Source organism: Physeter macrocephalus, chromosome 7 (assembly GCF_002837175.3).
Source record: "Physeter macrocephalus isolate SW-GA chromosome 7, ASM283717v5, whole genome shotgun sequence".
In the NCBI taxonomy this organism is placed as follows: domain Eukaryota; kingdom Metazoa; phylum Chordata; class Mammalia; order Artiodactyla; family Physeteridae; genus Physeter; species Physeter macrocephalus.
Window position 1 is genome coordinate 111,236,387 of NC_041220.1, and position 22,412 is coordinate 111,258,798.

At 38.3% G+C, this 22,412-nt stretch overlaps 1 protein-coding gene across 11 annotated transcripts in view; it reads left to right on the forward strand.

Annotated features, from left to right (window-relative positions):
* Positions 1-22,412, forward strand: part of NPNT (nephronectin) — a 79,822-nt gene that overhangs the window by 34,263 nt on the left and 23,147 nt on the right. For 8 of the 11 annotated variants that reach the window (XM_055086160.1, XM_055086162.1, XM_055086161.1 and 5 more), the window contains 5 exons: positions 8,201-8,320; positions 9,647-9,781; positions 11,429-11,563; positions 11,867-11,989; positions 13,324-13,701. In XM_055086160.1, coding sequence (XP_054942135.1) covers positions 8,201-8,320; positions 9,647-9,781; positions 11,429-11,563; positions 11,867-11,989; positions 13,324-13,701 — 891 coding nt within the window. Of the gene's footprint in view, positions 1-3,749; positions 3,843-8,200; positions 8,321-9,646; positions 9,782-11,428; positions 11,564-11,866; positions 11,990-13,323; positions 13,702-22,412 lie in introns of all 11 variants that reach the window. The other 3 variants (XM_028492152.2, XM_028492153.2, XM_028492151.2) reach the window with 2 other exon arrangements.

Sequence of the window (22,412 nt, forward strand, 5' to 3'; positions counted from 1 at the left end):
TCTCCCTCCCTCCCACCGTCCCTATCCCACCCCTCTCGTGGTCACAAAGCACAGAGGTGATCTCCCTGTGCTATGCGGCAGCTTCCCACTAGCTATCTAATTTACATTTGGTAGTGCATATATGTCCCTGCCACTCTCTCACTTCGTCACAGCTTACCCTTCCCCCTCCCCATGTCCTCAAGTCCATGCTCTAGTAGGTCTGTGTTTTATTCCTGTCCTACCACTAATCTCTTCATGACATTTTTTTTTCTTAGATTCCATATATATGTGTTAGCATACGGTATTTGTTTTTCTCCTTCTGACTTACTTCACTCTGTATGACAGACTCCAGTTCTATCCACCTCATTACAAATAACTCAGTTTCATTTCTTTTTATGGCTGAGTAATATTCCATTGTATATATGTGCCACATCTTCTTTATCCATTCATCTGTTGATGGACAGTTAGGTTGCTTCCATGTCCTTGCTATTGTAAATAGAGCTGCAATGAACATTTTGGTACATGACTCTTTTTGAATTATGGTTTTCTCAGGGTATATGCCCAGTAGTGGGATTGCGGGGTCGTATGGTAGTTCTATTTGTAGTTTTTTAAGGAACCTCCATACTGTTCTCCATAGTGGCTGTATCAATTTACATTATTCCCACCAGCAGTGCAAGAGGGTTCCCTTTTCTCCACACCCTCTCTAGCATTTATTGTTTCTAGAGTTTTTGATGATGGCCAATCTGACCGGTGTGAGATGATATCTCATTGTCATTTTGATTTGCATTTCTCTAATGATTAATGATGTTGAGCATTCTTTCATGTGTTTGTTGGCGATCTGTATATCTTCTTTGGAGAAATGTCTATTTAGTTCTTCTGCCCATTTTTGGATTGGGTTGTTTGTTTTTTTGTTATTGAGCTGCATGAGTTGCTTATAAATTTTGGATATTAATCCTTTGTAGAAGACTTATTAAAAGAAGCTACTGTTGAGATTGCAGAGAATTCATTTAAATTTATTTGCAGGAACTACATCAACTTTAATGTGCTTCAGAGACTAAAACTATCATTGGAACATGGATCCATCTCTGGGTATCTCTTATTTTCAGAAAACCAGTTTACCATGTACTTTACCCTGCAATACATACCCATTTCTCTTAAGAAAAATCGAAATATACTGAGTTGAAATCTTGCCTCCCGAAACTAAATATAGTTAGGAGGAAGAGGATTTTATTAGTGGCAGAATGGGATTTGACACCTGTAAAAATAGTGCTGCCACTGAAGATGTAATTTCAGGTTCAGTCTTGACTATAAAACTCTGGTCCATAGTAAACCTATGTGTTTTAATCATCTCTTTCTTTTCCTTCCTTACCATAAAAGCAATTGTGGCAAGTTCCTGATGGGAAGGTTTGTGTTCTTTGAGAGCAGGAACCCTTTGTGGGGTCCCTCTGATTTCTAGGTTCCCGAAAACTTGTATCAAAATGATTTGCAGATGATAAGTGCACATTAAATATTTGCTTAGTGACTGTTTCATATAATGGCTCTTGGTCCTGAACACCATAGGAAAGGGAAAGAGTTCCATGGAGTTATCTGGTATAGCTCCTTAGTCTCTGAATCCATGGACTATCTGTCAGAGTGAGAGAGGCAGCCAGGAGTGAGCCAGGTAAGTGGGAGAGCTGTCCAGAGACGTTATTAGAGCAAATTGTCTGTATCTGCTACATAACAAATTAACTTCGACAGTTTTTTATCCAGACCATACATTTTAATAAAATGGAAAACATGCCTCAGAAATATGAGAAATCAAATAGGTTTCTTTTTTCTTTTCTTTTTTTTTTTTTTTAAGCACAGAGGTTTTGGTGGTGGGGGGGGTTGTTTGTTTTGGGTTTTTTTTTTTTGGCCGGGCCACGAGGCATGCGGGATCTTAGTTCCCCGACTAGGGATCAAACCTGTGCTCCCTGCAGTGGAAGTGTGGAGTCTTAACCAATGGACAGTCAGGGAAGTCCCTAGTTTCTTTTTTCTTGAGGAGAGAAATGTTAAGAAGAGGTATACTTGAAATAGTTAATTTCCACAGAACTGGAAATTAACATTTGATTAAAAGTAGGTTTTGGTATAAGGCAAACATTATATCCACTAAAAATTGTGTTGCGAGCTGTGTGCTTTAGGAACTCACCCCCTGGGAACTTGGCTGAGTGAACAGCTTGAGTAGATGCGTGCTTTCAGAGCTGCCTGGGGGAGCTGCAGGAATAGCAGGGCAGGCCCACTGTGGAACCGGCTTAAGTTAGCAGACTTGTTACAAGATTAGTGTGAATCTGCTGGTGGTGGCTTTTGCTTGCCTCTGAGTTATTCTCTGGATTTGCCATAGCCAGATCATGTATCAAATCATGGCCTTGGACTGACCATATTCTGTAAGGCAGTGCCTTTCACGGTAGATGAAATTCTAACCTGAATTCTGGCAAGATTTGCTTTTTCCCACCTTACTTTCTCTGGTAATTTTAATTCATTTAGATTTCCCCCCTCTTTGAGTCTCTGTACCCATACAAATCTCCTCAGCCAAAAAGGGATACTATTATAGATAATAATCTTTTTCATAACTTTCCCATTAGAGAATAATTTGGGGCATGTAATATACCATATCATTGCATATTTTCAGGAATGAAAGATATTCTTTTGAATTTACAGCATGCTTTATAATAATTTCAGAAGAAACAATTTATAAATATCAATTATTAATGTTTTGACATGGTTTATGTTTCACATGTTGAATTCCTTATCCCAAGAAAAGAATCGGTATCTTATAGCACAGAACCAGACAGTAAACTTTGGTGGAGCTAGTTAGGCCTCAGTTGATTGCTTTCCTTAGCACAATAGTCGAAGTGCTTTAACCCTAATATTAAGGGAGTTTCTTAAGGCCTTAGTTTTTGAACGATATGTGGTTTCAACTCCAGGAACCAATGTTCATTTGATTTGGAAGTTTAACTGGCTGTTAATAATATGAAGTCTTGAAACAGGATGGGATTGCCTTTTTGACTCTACTTTGGGTCTCACCCATCTTATAATATTTTGGTTAGGTAATAATGGCCACAGTTACCATTTTTTGCAGAAAACATGTATATTCTTCTCTTTTTTTTCCAGCCCCAGATATCTCAGTCCTGTCTATCTTTGCATGGGGTGTCTTATGTATATTCTAATTAAATGTGACCTAAATGTGACATAAGTTCTTACACTTGAATTAAAACATCCGTGATCTATTGTGTTATTTATTTAAATGAGATCTTTACGCAAATCATAAATTTGCATAATTCTGGAGCGTTTTAAACTGTTGGACAACATAATAATATAGGAAGAGATTTTAAATTGGTCCTATAAGACCTAGGTGTACCTAAACAGAGCAGGTTGATAATACTTAGTTTTTATATAATCTGTTTTTTGAGTTTTCTGTCTGTGTTGATGACTAAAATCATCTTTTGAAAAAGGACCATCTCGTTTTTGGTGCTTAAAAAAATTGATATGAGGATGTACGTGGATGTTAACTTATAATGTTTGTGTGTTCTTGGGACACAAAATAGCAGTGATAAATTTTAAGGAACATAGAAATTAAAATTTAAAAAAAAAACCAGAAGAACTAGAAACTAATTTTTGTAAAGTATCTAAAGCATTCTTTTTGAACTCCACCAACTTTATGTAATTGTTTAATATACACTTATAAAGATTTTTAGGGCTAAAAATGACATCAGTTCAAAGTTGCCTCTTATTGCCTTCTTCCTGGTGTGAAGACGAACACTTCTACCCAACTCCTCTTGACCAAAGCAGTGAACAGCCTCTTTCACAACCCCTGGATCATCAAGCCACAAGTTTACCTTCAAGGGGTGAGCGTGCATTATTTCAGGTGGTCTGCTCCTCCCACCTGCACGGCTTCCTGCAGCGTTGTCACTTCTTGCCAATGTTCTGAAGTCTCACCCCAGGAGGGCCTAGTCCTCCACATTCCTGCGCATGTGAAGCCAGCAGCAGGAATTGTCACCTGGTGCTGATTCTCTGTGCTCTACAAAGCCTGGAGCCTCCGCTGTCCTTTCCCTGCCTCATGTATCCGTTGCTTTTCTTCTTCTTTTCTGGGTTTCAAAATGTTTTCTAAAAAATCAGATAACAAAATAACTTTTGTTTTCCTGTGTAGGTGAAGTCAGGAATTCCAAAGCACCTGAGATTGGGGTTTTGATGACTTTCGCTAAATAGATTTTAGAAGTGCTCAAGTCCTCTTCCCCGCCACCACATTTGGGGTGTAGAGTTTTTAGGTCACTTGGCAATCAAACCATACATTGGCTTCCTTCTTTTGGTGAACATTTTGTGATACCAGAAAGCCTGAGTTCTGGTTTTAGCACAGCGCTGAAGTAGCTCAATTATTGAGAGCAAGTCTTAGCAAACCAGTTCGTAATAGAAGGAGAGTAATTCCTGCTCTCTTCACCTACAGGGCTGGTGTGAGAATAGAAACACCAAAAGTATTAATGTCTTCATTAGGCTGGAAGATTTTGTAGAAAAATTAGGTGGCAGTATGACTCTACAGTATTTCTAAAAGACTTTATTCCTCACTCACTCATAGATTTAGGAACTTAGAATGACTGAATTAAACTCATTTAAATTACTGTTTCTGCTCATAGGGAACTTGATGCATTTGGATCAAGAAATTAGGACAATGGGATGAATTTCAGAATCATTGAAAATTTATTTTTTTTTCTTTTTAAAAATTTTTTATTGAAGTATAAAATTGAAAATTTAAAGAGTAAAAGTATGGCAGTTGACATATTGAGATCTGTTTGCCTGTGACCTCCACTTGAGTCAGATAAAATGTAAAAGCTTAGACTTCTGAGACATTGCATAGTTTAAGCCTCAAAGGGGGAAAAAGAAAAGTCCAAATTACATTAAATGAATGAAAGATTATTTTCCTTAAAAATCCATTGGGGGCTTCCCTGGTGGCGCAGTGGTTGAGAGTCCGCCTGCCGATGCAGGAGACGCGGGTTCGTGCCCTGGTCCGGGAAGATGCCACATGCCGCGGAGCGGCTGGGCCCGTGAGCCATGACCGCTGAGCCTGCGCGTCCGGAGCCTGTGCTCCGCAATGGGAGAGGCCACAGCGGTGAGAGGCCCGCGTACCGCAAAAAAAAAAAAAAAAAAAATCCATTGTGTTATCATACTCAGTTAATCACTTCCAGATTTTCAAGCACTTTTCAGTGTCTGCATGCTAATAAAATTTCTGATTCTTTTTTCTTCCTGAAGTGTAATTATAATGCTGCGCAGCTTGCATTTTTTGTTCTGAACCAGCCCCTTCCCCTTCTCCCCCAACCCAAGCTCCTGAATTCACCAACTTGCTTAAATATACTCCTGACTGGAATAGATGCTCTTTAAGAATTGTATATACAACAATTTAAGCATTTGAATATAAGTGGTTTAATTGTTAAGTTCTGTCCTTGATGTAAGATAGGTACATGATAGAATTCATTAGTTTTTTATCATAGATTTTCCTTATAATGAATGTTACATTACAAACTTCTAGAAAAAAGAGCACGATTTAAGTAAATTTGAAATAAAGACACTAAAGTTTTCTTTCCTACCTTCTCTCATCAACTTTTAAGATTGATTTGAGAAAGTGAGATCAAAAGTAATTTTCTTGTTCTCTACATTTTGCTTATTATTATAGGAGCATTTACTATAAATTGGAAGTGTCATTTTTGAATTTCTGACTTAATTTGATAGTAATAAAACTGTGACTAGGTCTATAATCCAAGACATTTTGGAAGCAGCAAGTATTAACTCAATTTTATAAGGCATTTGGTCAATAAGAAAATAAAGTATAATAATCATAGACTAGAAACCCTGAAGAATATTGAGGAAAAAGGTCATCACCAGGACACCAGATGCTTTTAATCTTTTGAAGCTCCCTGCTTCAGCAAAGTTCTGATATTTGGTAAAAATTGATCATTGTTGACTATTACGGAATCCTATTTCATCGTTTCTGCAGTAGTTTTGTAAGGGTCAGTGGGAAGTTTTTAGGAGACACATGCGTGTGGCCAATGGCAATGGTAGCAGTCACGGGGGACATCGAGAGCAGCCAACTATCACGGAGTGTCATCCAGCCCGTCACCAGCTGTTAGAGTACAGCTTTCTCAAATTGCTTTCAGCCTATTTGGATACTTACGTGTCAGTTTATTAATAGTAAAATAGCCAACAAGCATCTCTACATTTGCCCACTGAATGCTGCGTGTTTATTTCCTTTTCCATATTATTTCATAGATGATTCTCAGGTTGGTTTGGGTCTTTTTATTGGAATTATGACATCGATTTTACATTTCCTTTCAATTTCATGATTCTTAACCCCAAAGTGCTTTTGCTTATGGGAAGGGAAAGATAAATTTGGATTGAAGACCACCAGCAACCCCAGTCTGGATCATAAAGACTCTCATAGCCATCCTAAGGGGCCCTTTATCAGCCAGGACTGGAGTGGCCTCAGCTTTAGTTCATGGCCATAGTGTCTGAAGAAATTTCCATCAGCGTAAATACACCTTGTGTGTGAGCTGCCTGGAGCTATAAATATCTAACCAGTTCCCATCAGGAACACACGGAAGTTTCTGAGGCTTGTTAAGAATAAACTTAAGGGTTCTTAATTGACACATTTTATATCCATCAGTATCCTACCCTTGAGGTATAGAATTCAGTCTTACTCTGTTATACTATTCTGTTATATTTCTGCTTAGTACAGAATAATATTTAAAACGCAAAGTCTTTCTCTAACAATGTATTCAGATTTAAATACTATTTACTATAATATCAATCAGGGATTTATCAAAGCCAGATGTGAATCTGCAGGGACATATTAGGCATGATAATTAACTCCTTTTAGAACATGAGAAAAGATTCCCTGACTCTAATTTTTAATAAATATTAAAATACAAGGTAGAAGAATATGAGAAGTGAAGTGAATACCCTTGACTGGGCAAGAGAATATGAAGTTTAAAATTAAAGAAAGCATAGGAGATGATGAAGACATCTGGTTTATTTATGTAACCTCCGCAGGCTTCACCCAGCTGGGGATCTGCTTACAGTTGTGTTAAGGTTAGAAAAAAGGCCAAGTTGGCAAGGTTTAAATTTGGTTATATTTGAAAACAACTTGCAACTAGATATATCCTTATTTCTGGTTTGACGATATCGATTAGTAGATAATTAAATTATGCTAATCAGGTGCTTATGCTGGCAGTGCAGACAAAATAAACATGTCATTTCTTCTTAATGAAGTCAATATTTTGGACATTACTGTTTCAGTGTATATTTGTCATTATGAGATTTATTTTCACTTGAGGCAATGTTCAACTTGAGTTGGAAAATTCTCAAGTGAAGTTTATTAACTCACTTCATATTGATACTTAAACCAATAAACCTGAAATACATAATGATAATCTATTATATATTGTCCATTAGTGTTTCTGTATGCCCTTCCTAACTGCAGAAGGAATGAAAATATGATGTTGGAGGGTCTTTTTTTTTTTTAAGTTTATTTTGTGACTCAAATGCTTTACTAAAGTAGGAGACTGACATTTTTTCTTTAATCTGAGATCAATATACACTCTATAAGATTGAACAAGAGGAACCTCAGTATTGATCACTCTAATTCAATGAGCTTCTATCCTCTGAAAAAAGAGCTTTTCTTTGGGAAGGTCAAAGCAGTCTAGTGTTAAAAATCCATGTACTTTCTGTAAACTAAGATAGGCTCACACAGTATGTTCTTTAAACAGAGACAGGAAGAAATTGAAATAGGAAGATCACATTGTCAGGAGTGACTCTAGTAGTATCACCCAGATATTTTGAGGTTATTGAGTCAGAAAGATGGTTTGTGCTCTGCTCTTTCTAGGGATGATAAGCCATGTGTCTGTGAGGGGAATCTTCCCAACTGTCCTTTGTAAACAGAGATCACATGTACTACATTACTTAAGCTCCAGAAATTCACACGGCCTTCCATTATTATAAGGCTTTCGGTCACCTCTGATAGGAAACTCCTGGTGGCCCCCAGTGTAACCAGCATTAAAATGAAGACATTGTGAACAGACTCTATCTCTTATGTAAATGGCTGGTTACTATAGCTTGACTGACTCTTCTCATTCATTCTTCGGAATAGAGAAGCATTTTCAGTGGTTTGCATTAATGTTGAGTCTTTGTCAAATTTCTGCTTCAACCCCGTTCTTTTCAGATCTAAACGAGTGTGGCCTGAAGCCGCGGCCCTGCAAGCATAGGTGCATGAACACTTACGGCAGCTACAAGTGCTACTGTCTCAACGGATACATGCTTATGCCGGATGGATCCTGCTCAAGTATGTCAAGAATCTTAACTGCTTTGGGCTTGACTTCATGCTGTGCTCTGGGAGTGTGTGAAAAGTGGCCTCCTAGCCCTCCTCCTGAACAGGATGTGAGCACGTGTTTGTATGTGTGCCTAAGGAATGGAAAATCAAAATAAGAGTTGCCCATTGTAGATGTCTAACATTCTTTTATCAGGAATGCCAATGTTAAATTGATTCGGAAATGGTCTTTAGAACAAGAATCACAAAACTAATGTATTTTCTAACGTTTTTCCTAGCACTTTTCCGCTTGTCTTCTATCTGGGCATAGAACTATTCCACGTAGAAAGAGAACATTGGTGACCATTTGAGGGCTGTTGTGCTCTCGGTAAGGATGGACACTAAATTATTTGCTGGTAGAGAATCCATCCAGCCTGGTGATTGAGTATAAACCATCCATAAGTATCTCCTCACTTCATTTTTACATTTCTTTATAATAGTCTGAAGACTAAGTTTTTTTCTTAAAAAAAACCTACTTCAAATGAAAAAAAAAGAATATAATAACATAAAAGTAGATTTCATGTGTGTCTTTGTAAGAAAGAAATGGATGGTGTTTCCTACTATCATTTTTATGTGTTTATGAAACAGACAATGGCCTGAAATTCTCTGCAGGCTGAACATTGAATTGAGATTGTGGTTATATGATATCCAACAATTGATGACTTGATTTTTAATTTTACTGAACTGTCAGTTAAATTAGTTAATTATCAATCAGTTAATTATCAGTTATCTCTCTCTAACTGGGTTGCATTTTATAAAATAAAAAAGGTTAGCTGATTTTATTTATCATTGTATATTTAGCATGGAACTTTTTGCAATAAGGTGAGTTCATGTTTATTAACTTGTGGCAGTGATGCTAGAATCCTCTAACATTGTACAACTCAGTGGGAAATCTGCTGTACCTGGAGAACTTTAATGGATGGTTGAGACAGTTACTTGGATGCCTTAGTTAAGACCAGCACTTAACATGAGTAATCTGGAAAAATACCTCAATGCTCCAATTTCCTTGGCCACTGGAAAAGCTTCCAGATAATCTCTGTGAGATAAAGTTTTACATTTGTCTTTTATTTCTTCAAATACATTAAAGGTCTTCCCCACATGCTAACAGAGCTGGTTCACTTCTTAATTATCCCTGAGGGAAGAAGGTCTTTGTGTTCTTCCTCCTATTTTTGACTTTCTTTAGACTGTTGGAGAACTAAGCCCTTTTCACCTGCATTGTTGATTCAGTGTCACTGATTTCAGGACAAGTAGAAAACATAGTTATATTAGGTACTGAGTATGCTCTCTGCCTCTCTCGGACAGTCACTGTCTTTCCAGGTGCCCTGACGTGCTCCATGGCAAACTGTCAGTATGGCTGTGATGTAGTCAAAGGACAAATTCTGTGCCAGTGCCCCTCTCCCGGCCTACGGCTCGCTCCTGATGGGAGGACCTGTGTGGGTGAGTTGTAAAATCAAGCATCTCTATCATCAGCCTCTCTAGGGTAAGGAAGAAAGTGAAACGTGATGGCAGGAAGGAAAAAGGGCAGTTACTTAACATCAGGTAATTAGCTATCCTTTAGACAATATCAGATGTCTCAGAAGGGGACCTCTCTCTGTGAAAAGACCGTGGAAACTGTTTCCCTAAAAAATGAGGGACAGGAGGAAGCTTCAGGCAGAGGAAACCACACGTGCAAAGGCATCGAAGTTTAGAGGGAGCATAATATTCAGGGAACAAGAAGAGCTCAGTATTTCTAGGACGTAAGAGGCAATGAGTATTGAAGCTGAGCTGGTAGACAGGGCTAGACTGTATGTATTGCACTAAAGGGTTAGTGGGTTTTTTTTCCCCTGTAAATTAGGAAGGCAGTAAAGGATTGTGGTTAAGAGTCTGGGCTTTGATTTTAAACCTGGATCTGCCATAGACTTGATGTGTAACCTTAGGTAAGAGGCTTCCTTTCTTGGAGCTTCAGTCTTCTCTTCTTTAAAATGGGAGTAATGGCCTTGTGAGGATTGAATGAGATCATGAATGCAGAGAGCTTAGCACGGTACCTCACATGTAGTAAGCACTGAATGAATGGAGGTATCTGGGGGCTCAAGAGATATTTACTGAGTACTTTCTATATACCAGGCACTGTGCTAAGTGCTAGGATATAGAGTAATGGACAAAGCAGACAAGATTTCAGTCCTCACAAAGCTGATATTCTAATGGAAGAGACAGAAAAGAAAGAAATATTCAGTAAAATTGCAAACAATGCCAAGTGTTAATATGAATAACTAAGAGTGAAGAGCAAAAAGGATCTATATTAGAAAATAATGGTCAAGGAAAGCCCTCAAGTAAGACATGGACCATTGGCCACATGAAGAATCAGCCAAGCAGGTGAAAACGTTGCAGAGCACTGCAGTGAAAGAGAGGTTGGTCTGTTTGAGGTTTTGAAAGAAAGAAAACCATATCCTTAAGTACAGAGTATGGGCAGGGGGCTGGCTTGAGATACAGCCAGTGAGGTGGGTGAGGACTGTTTATTACAAGGTCGTCAAAGACGTGGTGAGGAATGAGGAATGAATTCAGAAAGCAAGTAGAAACAGTTGAGAGTTTTGAGCATGGGGATAATCCCTTCTTATGTCTTAATAAAATCATTTGTTGACAGTTGAGTGGGAATGCTTTGGAGAGGCTAAGATTGGCAGGGAAAAGGCCAGTTTGGAGGCTCTTGGAATAGTCTATCCTGGGAGATGGTGGCTTGGGCTAGGGTAAAGGCAGTGGGTGAAGAGCAGAGTAAATGAGTTCAAAGAATTTGTCAGAGGTAGAATCAGCTGAGGTTAAGGGAAATATGGTTGTCAAGGATGACTCATGTTTCTAGTTCGAGCAACTAGGGGGGATACAGGTGCAGTACATGCTGTACATGTACAGGAGGAGGACGGCTTGGGTTAGAAGGATGAGTTGAAATTTGGAGATATGGAATTTATGTTGCCTGTCAGGGCAACCAGCTGGATAACATTTATGATGAGCCACTACGTGCCACGCAACCGTTTGCAGATAGTAGTGTATTTTAAAAGCTACTCCATCTGAACATGCTGTTGCCCTTCCTAAGACGCAGTTGGCTTATGTTTCTAGACATTGATGAATGTGCTACTGGAAGAGCCTCCTGCCCTAGATACCGGCAGTGTGTCAACACTTTTGGGAGTTACATCTGCAAATGCCATAAAGGCTTCGACCTCATGTACATTGGAGGCAAATACCAATGTCACGGTAATGAACCCCAACCCTTGCTTTGTGTTGTTTTTTCCTGTGGAGCGGAAAGGTCTCTTAATTATGGTGATGACTGGGTTGTCAAGGGCAGGGGAGGGTACTGGCATTAAATTAGACAAACAGAAGTGAAACTCAAACACTAGTAGTTCTGGACGCACACTACTTTATTTCTTCTCTTTACCTGCCAATTTTACGTGAACCTTCACATTGCAAAAAAAAATTTTATTTGAAACTGTGTATTTTGGGTGTGTAATCATATTTATCTCCCACATAAACCTCTTCTTTTCCTACTTCCTGATGCAGATATAGATGAATGCTCCCTTGGTCAGTATCAATGCAGCAGCTTTGCTCGATGTTACAACGTACACGGGTCCTACAAGTGTAAATGTAAAGACGGATACCAGGGCGATGGACTGAATTGTGTTTGTGAGTCATGCTTGTCTCCCAGCTCTAAATTCCAGCAGGAAGTACAAGATTACACAAAGGCCATTACTAGGAAAGATAAGGAACAAGATTAATTATCAAAGGAATATCACTTTTCATATCTAGTAATACTAGTCTGTGATTTCCACAAACAATAAAATCACTTGCTCAGTAATTTAAAAAAATTAAAGACTCAGTAATACATTCTAATCTTAAAAGCATTCAGTTGCTTGACTAAACTCTCAGTAGCTTCTCCTTAGCTGGTACGAAATTATAGAGCCCTCCTTGAGAATTTGATTTTAAATGTATGTTTGTCATTAGCATTAGATTATAATGGTGGGATAATCTGAATATATTCGTTCCTCTGTTTTATTCCTCCAGTTCTGCTCTTAAAAAATCATTTCCATATTTATTTTTTCTATTCAGAACTGTTTTTCTTTTTAAATTTTTATAAGCTCTATTTGTAGTATGGCTATGTATGTCAGTAGATAAACATGAAAAAAATACCCTCCAAGATGAAAGTTTCACAAACCAAAGGCCACAATTTAGCATACATTTCATGCAACGATAGATTATTTTTTAAATTTCTGGAGTAAAATATTTACTGAAAATCATGGGGCATAAAATCATGAGGATTAAAGGATTTTTGAAGGGTCATGTAGTTATACTCCCAGTCTGGAATATATGCTTCCAAGAAGATTAAATATTAATTCCTTTTGGTGAATACAATCAAGGACAGAGTCTCCACAGGTGATCTTGGTGACCTCTGAAATTTTTTTTAAAAAGCAATTGTATAAATTAGTAAAGGGGAAGGAAAACCAAATATAAAACCGTGAGTAGAACATTTAATGAAAATGTATTTGTGTGAATTGAATTTATATAAAGTGTGGAAGAGAAAACTATTAGTCTTCAGACAATTCTAAACATGATTTTATAATATACACATACCATGGAGACACTTAACATAGACTCTAAATATACATTTCTCATATTTTAAAATTTTAGAATGTCTCTGCATTTAAAAATCTCATTGATTCTTCTCTTTTTCCACTTTACAAATACTTAAAACATTTTATGTTTCAGATGATACATTTCATTACAGAAACACAATATAAATTTTGTGTATATCCACCAAATAGATATATGTGTGTATGAATACACACACATATTAATTTTTTTTGGAAAACAGCCTGACTTAACAGTAGGGGAATATTCTCAATGTGGAAAGTAAGCCAGTTGGTATGAGGTATTTTGATTTGTTTGTTTTTTACAATTTGATATTTTACTTCTTAAGGAGAGAGGGTTGTACACTAATTTAAATACATTTATTGTTTTAGATATTCCAAAAGTCATGATTGAACCTTCAAGTCCAGTTCATGTACCAAAGGAAAATGGTACCATTTCAACGGGCGATGGAGGACACAGTAATTGGATCCCTGATGTCAGAAGCACTAGGTGGCCTCTGAAGACACCTTATGTACCTGCTGTCATTACCAGCAGGCCCACCTCTGAGCCAACAGCAAGACCTACCCTGAAGCCAGCGCCACAGCCTGCCCCGCCCGCAGAACTCAGAACACCTCCGCCAGCAGCAGCCCCAGGAGGACCAACCACCAGACTGACAAGTGTAGCACCAGTTGCCACTGTGTCTCCAAGAAGGATTACAGTTGACAACAGGATACAGACAGAGCCTCAGAAACCCCGAGGAGATGTGTTCAGTAAGTCATAAACGTTACCACATTTTTTTGAGGGTTTTTTTTTTCCGGTTTTATTGAGATGTAATTGACATACAACACCGTATACGTGTGAGTACAGCATAGTGGTTTGGCTTATCCGTATCATGAAATGATTACCACAGTATGTTTAGTTAACATCCATCATTTCACATAGATACAAAATAGAAGAAAAAGGAAAACACATTTTTTTCTTTGGTATGGGAACTCTTAGGACTTACTGTCTTAACAACTTCCATATAAGTTATACAGCAGGTATAACTATAGTCGTTGTTGTATATATTGTTGTACGCTACATCCCTGGTACTAGTGTATCTTATAACTGGATTTGTACCTTTTGACCACCTTCATCCTGTTTTCCCTTCCCACCTCTAGTAACCACAAATCTGATCCCTTTTTCTATGAGTTTGTTTTCTTTTAGTAGTCCACATATAAGTGAGGTCATGTACAGTATTTGCCTTTCTCTGTCAGATTTATTTCACTTAGCATTCTGTCCTCAAGGTCCATCCGTGTTGTCTCAGATGGCAGGATCTTCTCATTGTTACGGCTCACTAATATTCCACTGTATATATGTTTATATATACCACAATTTCTTTATTCATTCATCTGTCAGTGGACACTTAGGTTGTTTCCATGTCTTGGCTATTGTAAATAATGCTGTGAACGAAGAGGTGCAGATATCTCTTACGCATAGTGTTTTTATTTCCTTTGGCTATATTCCCAGAACTAGGATTGCTGGATCATATGGTAGTTCTGTTTTCAGTTTTTTTGGAACCTCCATACTGTTTTCCATAGTGGCTGCACCAGCTTAAAATCCCACCAGCGGCACATCAGGGTTCCCTTATCTCCACACCCTCACCACCACTTGTTATCTCTTGTCCTTTTGGTAAACAGCCATTCTTTTTCTTTTTTTTTTTTTTTTTAACATCTTTATTGGAGTATAACTGTTTTACAATAGTGTGTTAGTTTCTCCTTTACAACAAAGTGAATCAGTTATACATATACATATGTTCCCATATCTCTTCCCTCTTGTGTCTCCCTCCCTCCCACCCTCCCTATCCCACCCCTCTCATGGTCACAAAGCACAGAGGTGATCTCCCTGTGCTATGCGGCAGCTTCCCACTAGCTATCTAATTTACATTTGGTAGTGCATATATGTCCCTGCCACTCTCTCACTTCGTCACAGCTTACCCTTCCCCCTCCCCATGTCCTCAAGTCCATGCTCTAGTAGGTCTGTGTTTTATTCCCATCCTACCACTAATCTCTTCATGACATTTTTTTAGATTCCATATATATGTGTTAGCATACGGTATTTGTTTTTCTCCTTCTGACTTACTTCACTCTGTATGACAGACTCCAGGTCTATCCACCTCATTACAAATAACTCAGTTTCATTTCTTTTTATGGCTGAGTAATATTCCATTGTATATATGTGCCACATCTTCTTTATCCATTCATCTGTTGATGGACACTTAGGTTGCTTCCATGCCGTGACTGTCTTTAAATAAAAACCATTATTTCTCCTACTGGTTCCTTGGCTGCTGCTTCTGTTGTACAGATCTTCCTCAACTTACCATGGGGTTACGTCCCAGTAAACCCATGGTAAGTTGAAAATATCATAAATTGAAAATGCATTTAATACACCTGACGTGTCAAACATCACTGCTTAGCTTCACCTACATTCAGTGCACTCAGAACACCTAGGTTAGCCTATAGTTGGGCAAAATCATCTAATGCAAGGACTATTTTTTAATAAAGTGCTGACCATCTCGTGTAATTTATTGACTACTGTACTGACAAGCAGAGTGCTTGTCTGGGTCCGTGGTGGTTGCATCTATCCGCTGTCTCCTGGTGTGGTCGCGTGGCTGGTGGGGAGCTGGGGCTTTGCCACCCAGCATCAGGAGGAAGTGTCTTTCCCCATACGGTGGGCCCGAGGAAAGCTCAAAATTCAAAAGTCGAAGTAGTTTCTACTGAATGCGTATTGCTTTCGCATTACTGTAAAGTTAAAAAATCCTAAGTTGATTTTCTTACTCGTGAAAAGTATATTCAGTCACTCGGTAATACTGATTTCCGTTCAAGAACGCTATAGTCGAGTTGGAGAGAAAAGATGAACACACAGGAGGAGAGGCAAGATTGCTTTTGCTATTTGGGGTCTTTTGTGTTTCCATACAAATTGTGAAATTTTTTTTTCTAGTTCTGTAAAAAATGCTAGTGGTAGTTTGATAGGGATTGCATTGAATCTGTAGATTGCTTTGGGTAGTAGAGTCATTTTCACAATGTTGATTCTTCCAATCCAAGAACATGGTATATTTCTCCACCTATTTGTATCATCTTTAATTTCTTTCATCAGTGTCTTATAGTTTTCTGCATACAAGTCTTTTGTCTCCTTAGGTAGGTTTATTCCTAGATATTTTATTCTTTTTGTTGCCGTGGTAAATGGGAGTGTTTTCTTAATTTCACTCTCAGATTTTTCATCATTAGTGTATAAGAATGCCAGAGATTTCTGTGCATTAATTTTGTATCCTGCTACTTTACCAAATTCATTGATTAGCTCTAGTGGTTTTCTGGTAGCATCCTTAGGATTCTCTATGTATAATATCATGTCATCTGCAAATAGTGACAGCTTTACTTCTTCTTTTCCTATTTGGATTCCTTTTATTTGTTTTTTTTTTTTTTCTCTGATTGCTGTGGCTAGAACTTCCAAAACTATGTTGAATAAGAGTGGTGAGAGTGGGCAACCTTGTCTTGTTCCTGATCTTAGTGGAAATGGTTTCAGTTCTTCACCATTGAGAACTTTGTTGGCTGTGGGTTTGTCATATATGGCCTTTATTATGTTGAGGAAAGTTCCCTCTATGCCTACTTTCTGCAGGGTTTTTATCATAAATGGGTGTTGAATTTTGTCAAAAGCTTTCTCTGCATCTATTGAGATGATCATATGGTTTTTCTCCTTCAGTTTGTTGCTATGGTGTATCACGTTGTTTGATTTGTGTATATTGAAGAATCCTTGCATTCCCAGAATACACCTCACTTGATCATGGTGTATGATCCTTTTAATGTGCTGTTGGATTCTGTTTGCTAGTATTTTGTTGAGGATTTTTGCATCTATGTTCATCAGTGATATTGGCCTGTAGTTTTCTTTCTTTGTGACGTCTTTGTCTGGTTTTGGTATCAGGGTGATGGTGGCCTCATAGAATGAGTTTGGGAGTGTTCCTCCCTCTGCTATCTTTTGGAAGAGTTTGAGAAGGATAGGTGTTAGCTCTTCTCTAAATGTTTGATAGAATTCGCCTGTGAAGCCGTCTGGTCCTGGGCTTTTGTTTGTTGGAAGATTTTTAATCACAGTTTCAATTTCAGTGCTTGTGATTGGTCTGTTCATATTTTCTATTTCTTCCTGGTTCAGTCTCGGCAGCTTGTGCATTTCTAAGAATTTGTCCATTTCTTCCAGGTTGTCCATTTTATTGGCATACAGTTGTTTGTAGTAATCTCTCATAATCTTTTGTATTTCTGCAGTGTCAGTTGTTACGTCTCCTTTTTCATTTCTAATTCTATTGATTTGAGTCTTCTCCCTTTTATTCTTGATGAGTCTGGCTAATGGTTTATCAATTTTATTTATCTTCTCAAAGAACCAGCTTTTAGTTTTATTGATCTTTGCTATTGTTTCCTTCATTTCTTTTTCATTTATTTCTGATCTGATCTTTATGATTTCTTTCCTTCTGCTAAATTTGGGGTTTTTTTGTTCTTCTTTCTCTAGTTGCTTTAGGTGCAAAGTTAGGTTGTTTATATGAGATGTTTCCTGTAAACAGCCATTCTAACAGGTATGAGGTGATATCTCATTGTGGTTTTGATTTGCATTCCCTAATAATTAATGATGCTGAGCATCTTTTCATGTATCTGCTGGCCATTTAGTATATCTTCTTTGGACAAATGCCTGTTCAGGTCCTTTGCCCACTTTTTAACTGGATTATTGGATTTTTTGCTATTAAGTTGTATGAGTTCCCTATATATTTTAGATGTTAACCCCTTGCCAGATACATGATTTGCAAATATTTTTTCCCATTCCATAGGTCGTCTTTTCGTTTTGTTGATGGTTTCTTTTGCTGTGCAGAAGCTTTTTAGTTTGATGTCATCCCACTTATTATTTTATTGCTTGTGCTTTAGGTGTCATATCAAAAAATCATTGCCAAGACCCATGTCAAGGAGCTTTCTTCCTACGTTTGCTTCTAGGAGTTTTGTGGTTCCAGGTCTTATGTTCAAGACTTTAATTCATTTCGAGCTAATTTTTGTGAGTGGTGTAAGATTAGGGTCTAGATTCATTCTTTTGCATGTGGCTATCCAATTTTTCCAGCACCATTTATGAAGAGACTGAATTTTCTCCCTTGAATATTCTTGGCTCCCTTGTCAAATATTATTTGACCACATGTGCTTAGGTTTCTTTCTGGGCTCTTGATTTTGTTCCATTGGTCTGTATGTCTGTTTTTATGCCAGTACAATACTCTTTGATGACTATATCTTTTTAGTATAGCTTGAAATCAGAAAGTGTGATGCCTACCACTTTGTTCTTCTTTCTCAGCATTGCTTTGGCTATTTGGGGTCTTTTGTGTTAGCGCATTTTTAATAAGCATTTTATGATGGCATTTCAACCACAGGCCATGGCTTGAATAAGAATAAAATTCATAAAATGAATTAGTTATACAAAGTGTAAGTTATATATCCCTATTGTTAAATATTATAAAGAGCTATATAGAAGCCAGTCAGTTGGGCAAATAAGAATGTGAATAGAAAAATAAGAATGTGAATAGAAATGGAAGGAGTATCACAAAGTTATATAGTAGATCACAGCTCCTATCCAGTATGAGAATTCTCCTAACATATTCATATTTACTTGAAAACTCTCAGAGATGGGGAGCTTAATATAGCACGTGCCATTTAACTTTTAATCTAAGTGTTCATTCATTCAATCAGTAAACATTTTTAGTGTGTTTTAGAATGCCAGGCCCTATATTAGGCATTGGGCTTACAAAGGTAAACAGAAAACCTTACAGTCTGGTGGAAAAGACAGTTGCCCCAGAGATAACTGTGGTACTGTGTTAGTGGGAGAGATTTGTGTGGGACGTTATGGGGGTAGAGAGGAAGGGTACCTAACCCATCTTTGGCCGGGGACAGTTTGGGGAGTGGGGAGGCTTCTTGAGTGAAATGGGGTAAAGGGGATGAAAAAAGGCAGGCATTATAGTTCACGGGGACCACACAACAGAGGCACAAGCGTATGAAGCAGCACAGCATGTGCAGTAAACTACCAACAAACTGGCAGTTTGAGCCAAGGATTGATGAGAAAAACTGGACCGCTACCCCTTGTATTTACTGTAAACTGGTGGTTAAATCTAAACTGGAGCTAGGTTGGATTTAAAGATTCCAGATTTTTAATGGGTGACTGAGTACCACCAATGGTGATAGAGGCTATAGGTAAAGAAGAAGTTTTGAAGGAGGAAGAGGTTGTTCCCTTATTACCAGAACAAAATTTGCAATTTTTCAACCTCTTTCTGAGCCTTTTAATGTGTTCTCTTTTTAAAAGTCTCTCTTGCTTCCCATTATTCCTCTCTATACCAACACACATACGAATTAAAAATAACATTGAAGTTCACCAACAGAATTTAGCAGGATGAAACTGGGGAGACACAGAGTTCCGATGATGTTTGAGAGCACTTGTTCTAAAAGAGTGTGATCTTAAAGACATGCCCTGGGAAAGAATTACCTTGATCCCATGCCAAGGCTGTTGCATGCCACAGATAGCGTTGCTGCCTCTGGATATTCCTGCCAAAAATTAAATTCCACTCTCATTTCATCTTCAGCCCTAGCTGCTGGTTAATGTCAGCATGGATGAGGATATTTTGGATACTTCTTAATTTGCTGTCTGGAGACTTTAGCGTATATTCCAAATAAGGGAGTGGCTCTAAGTTTTTAATTCAGAACAAATAGCCAGTATTTATTCACTGTGAAAACAGAAAGGAACCTTAGCACTATTTTAGTTCAACACCATTTATTCATTGACTATTTTCTTCATTTCTGGCATAATAATTTCTTAAGCCATCCTTATTCTCCACTGGTCTGAGAGTAGACTTTGGCTCTCTTCATTCCATGAATTTTCAGGTGATGTTAATTACAGCCACTGTTGGGCAGTCTCCAAATAGCCCCATACTTCAGTTGTGTTTTTCTTTATGTTAAAAGATATATATGATTAATGGAAGAGGTTGTTAAACAGAACTTTCCTCTGTGATGTGTGTGTGTGTGTGTGTGTGTGTGTGTGTGTGTGTGTAGGTATGTATTGTCCCCCAAGAAAAGACTATAAAGATATTCTAAAAGGAAATCAAGGAAGAAAAACAATTATAGCACAAGTACATCTCTAGCCCAGACTTCTCCCCAAGCTCTAGACTTGTATATCACCTGCCTGTTTAACTGCTCTAGTTGGATGAAGATACATGTCTCAAACTCAACTTGTCTAATCATTCCTGATCATCACCTCAAACACATTCTACCCACAGCTTTTCCCACCCCAGGAGATGGCACCTCCATCCTACCAATTGCTAAGGCCAAAAAACTTGGAGTCATTTTAAATTACTTTTTATACCCACATCGAAGCTGTATGGAAATCCTGTCAGCCCTGCCTTCAAATTATATCTGAAGTGTGGCTACAGCTCACCATCGCCAGGGCTACCAGTCTGGCCCAGGCCATCCTTCCCTCTGGTGTACAGGTCCAAAATCCTTTTTCCAGATAAGTAATACAGCATTTTTTTAGATTTTAGAAAAGTAATAAGGCGCACTTGCTGTATAGCACACACTGAAGCATATTAATGTTTCTACAGGAAAACATGAATATTTACACTAATTTGGCTACTAAAGCCATTTAAGTTAGGTTAAGTGAAGGTTAGATTTGCCACCTAATGAGTTTATGGAAGCAGCTTTTGGATTTGAGAATGACGGGTGAGGACCCGCGGATCTGCACTGCGGTAGCCTTCCAGCCGGTCTGCCTGCTCCCACCCTTGTCCCTCTGCTGTCTCCCCTCAACCCAGCAGCCAGAGTCATCTTTTAAAACTTAAATGAGATGTCATTGTTCAAAGCTCTGCATTCGCACCTACTTCCTTCAGTGAGAACAGAAGCCCTCCTGGCGGCTTCCAAAGTCCTCAGATCACATCTCCTAGCACTCTTCCCCTCATTCACTTCACTCCAGCCTCTTTGCTGTTCCTCCAGCTTCTCCCATCTCAGGATTTTTGCTCTAGCTCTTCCCTCTTTCTGGAACACTCTTCCTCCTGCTATCAGCTTGTCTCACTTTCTCACCTCTTCATGCACATCTCAACTTGCCAGTGAGGCCACTCTGACCCCTTCTCTTCAATACTGTGACCTCTGCAGCCACTGCCAGCACACCTGATCTCACAACTCTCTACTGTTTTTTTAAATAGCATTTATCACCTTCTATGTACTATCTTGTTTACTTATTTATAATGTCTATTTTTGTCTCTTCTGACTAGAATATAAGCTTTTTGAGGGGCAGGGGTCTTTCTCTGTTTTGCTTATTGGTATATCTCAAGAACCTAGAATAATGCCTGGCACATAATCAGCAATTGAATACTATTTGTGGGGCATAGAAATGAATGATTAGATCAATCACTCATGACATTTTAAAATAAAAATTATCATCATGTAATCAATTTCCATACACAAGCTAGTTTAGTAACACATTAAATCTATATTTAAGAAATAAAAAATATTCTTTCCTGATTGTGACTTATTTTTATAATATGGGGAGGTTTTTAATTGTGCTTCCACCATCTTTTTCTCTCTTTCTCCCTTTCCTCCCTTCCTTTTTGGAGACTGATGTTCTAGTCAGTGGATTATTAAATCTGAAAAGTCAAAGTTAGTGAGAAGGAAAACGATGTTAGAGATAATGTTTCAAAGTATATATTTCCTAGCTCCTGAAACTAGCTCAAATAATTTTTCTGTTATACTTTTATTATTTATTTTTGGCCGCGCTGGGTCTTCATTGCTGTGCGCGGGCTTTCTCTAGTTGCAGCGAGCGGGGGCTACTCTTTGTGGTGGCTTCTCTTGTCACAGAGCACGGGCTCTAGGAGCATGGGCTTCAGTAGTCATGGCGTGTGGGCTCAGTAGTTGCGGCGCATGGGCTCAGTAGTTGTGGCTCACGGGCTCTAGAGCGCAGGCTCAGTAGTTGTGGCGCATGGGCTTAGTTGCTCTGCAGCACATGGGATCTTCCCAGACCAGGGCTGAAACCCGTGTTCCCTGCATTAGCAGGCAGATTCTTAACCACTGCACCACCAGGGAAGTCCCGGGAGCATTTAAATAATACATGATTAAGGAAATGACTTTTTATGTATGATGTGAAATATTAAACATGTGTTTTTAAAATAATTTTAACTTGAGGAACCCTAGGTTTTTCAGATTGTGTGAACAGAATTATAAGCAGGTGTATTTTCAGGGCTAGCCCTATAGGCATGATTTGAGCAACAACTAAAGTTACCTGATATAGCATGAAATTCTTGTTCCTTCACTAATGGGACAGACCAGTGCTTCTCAAAGTGTGTTTCATAGAACATTAGTTCTCTGGAATATTATGCAAGTGTATGCCTAAAAAAGTTCTGAAGTCAAATAAATTTAAGAGACCCTTGGTTTAGCCACTTAAATAGGTTTTTTAA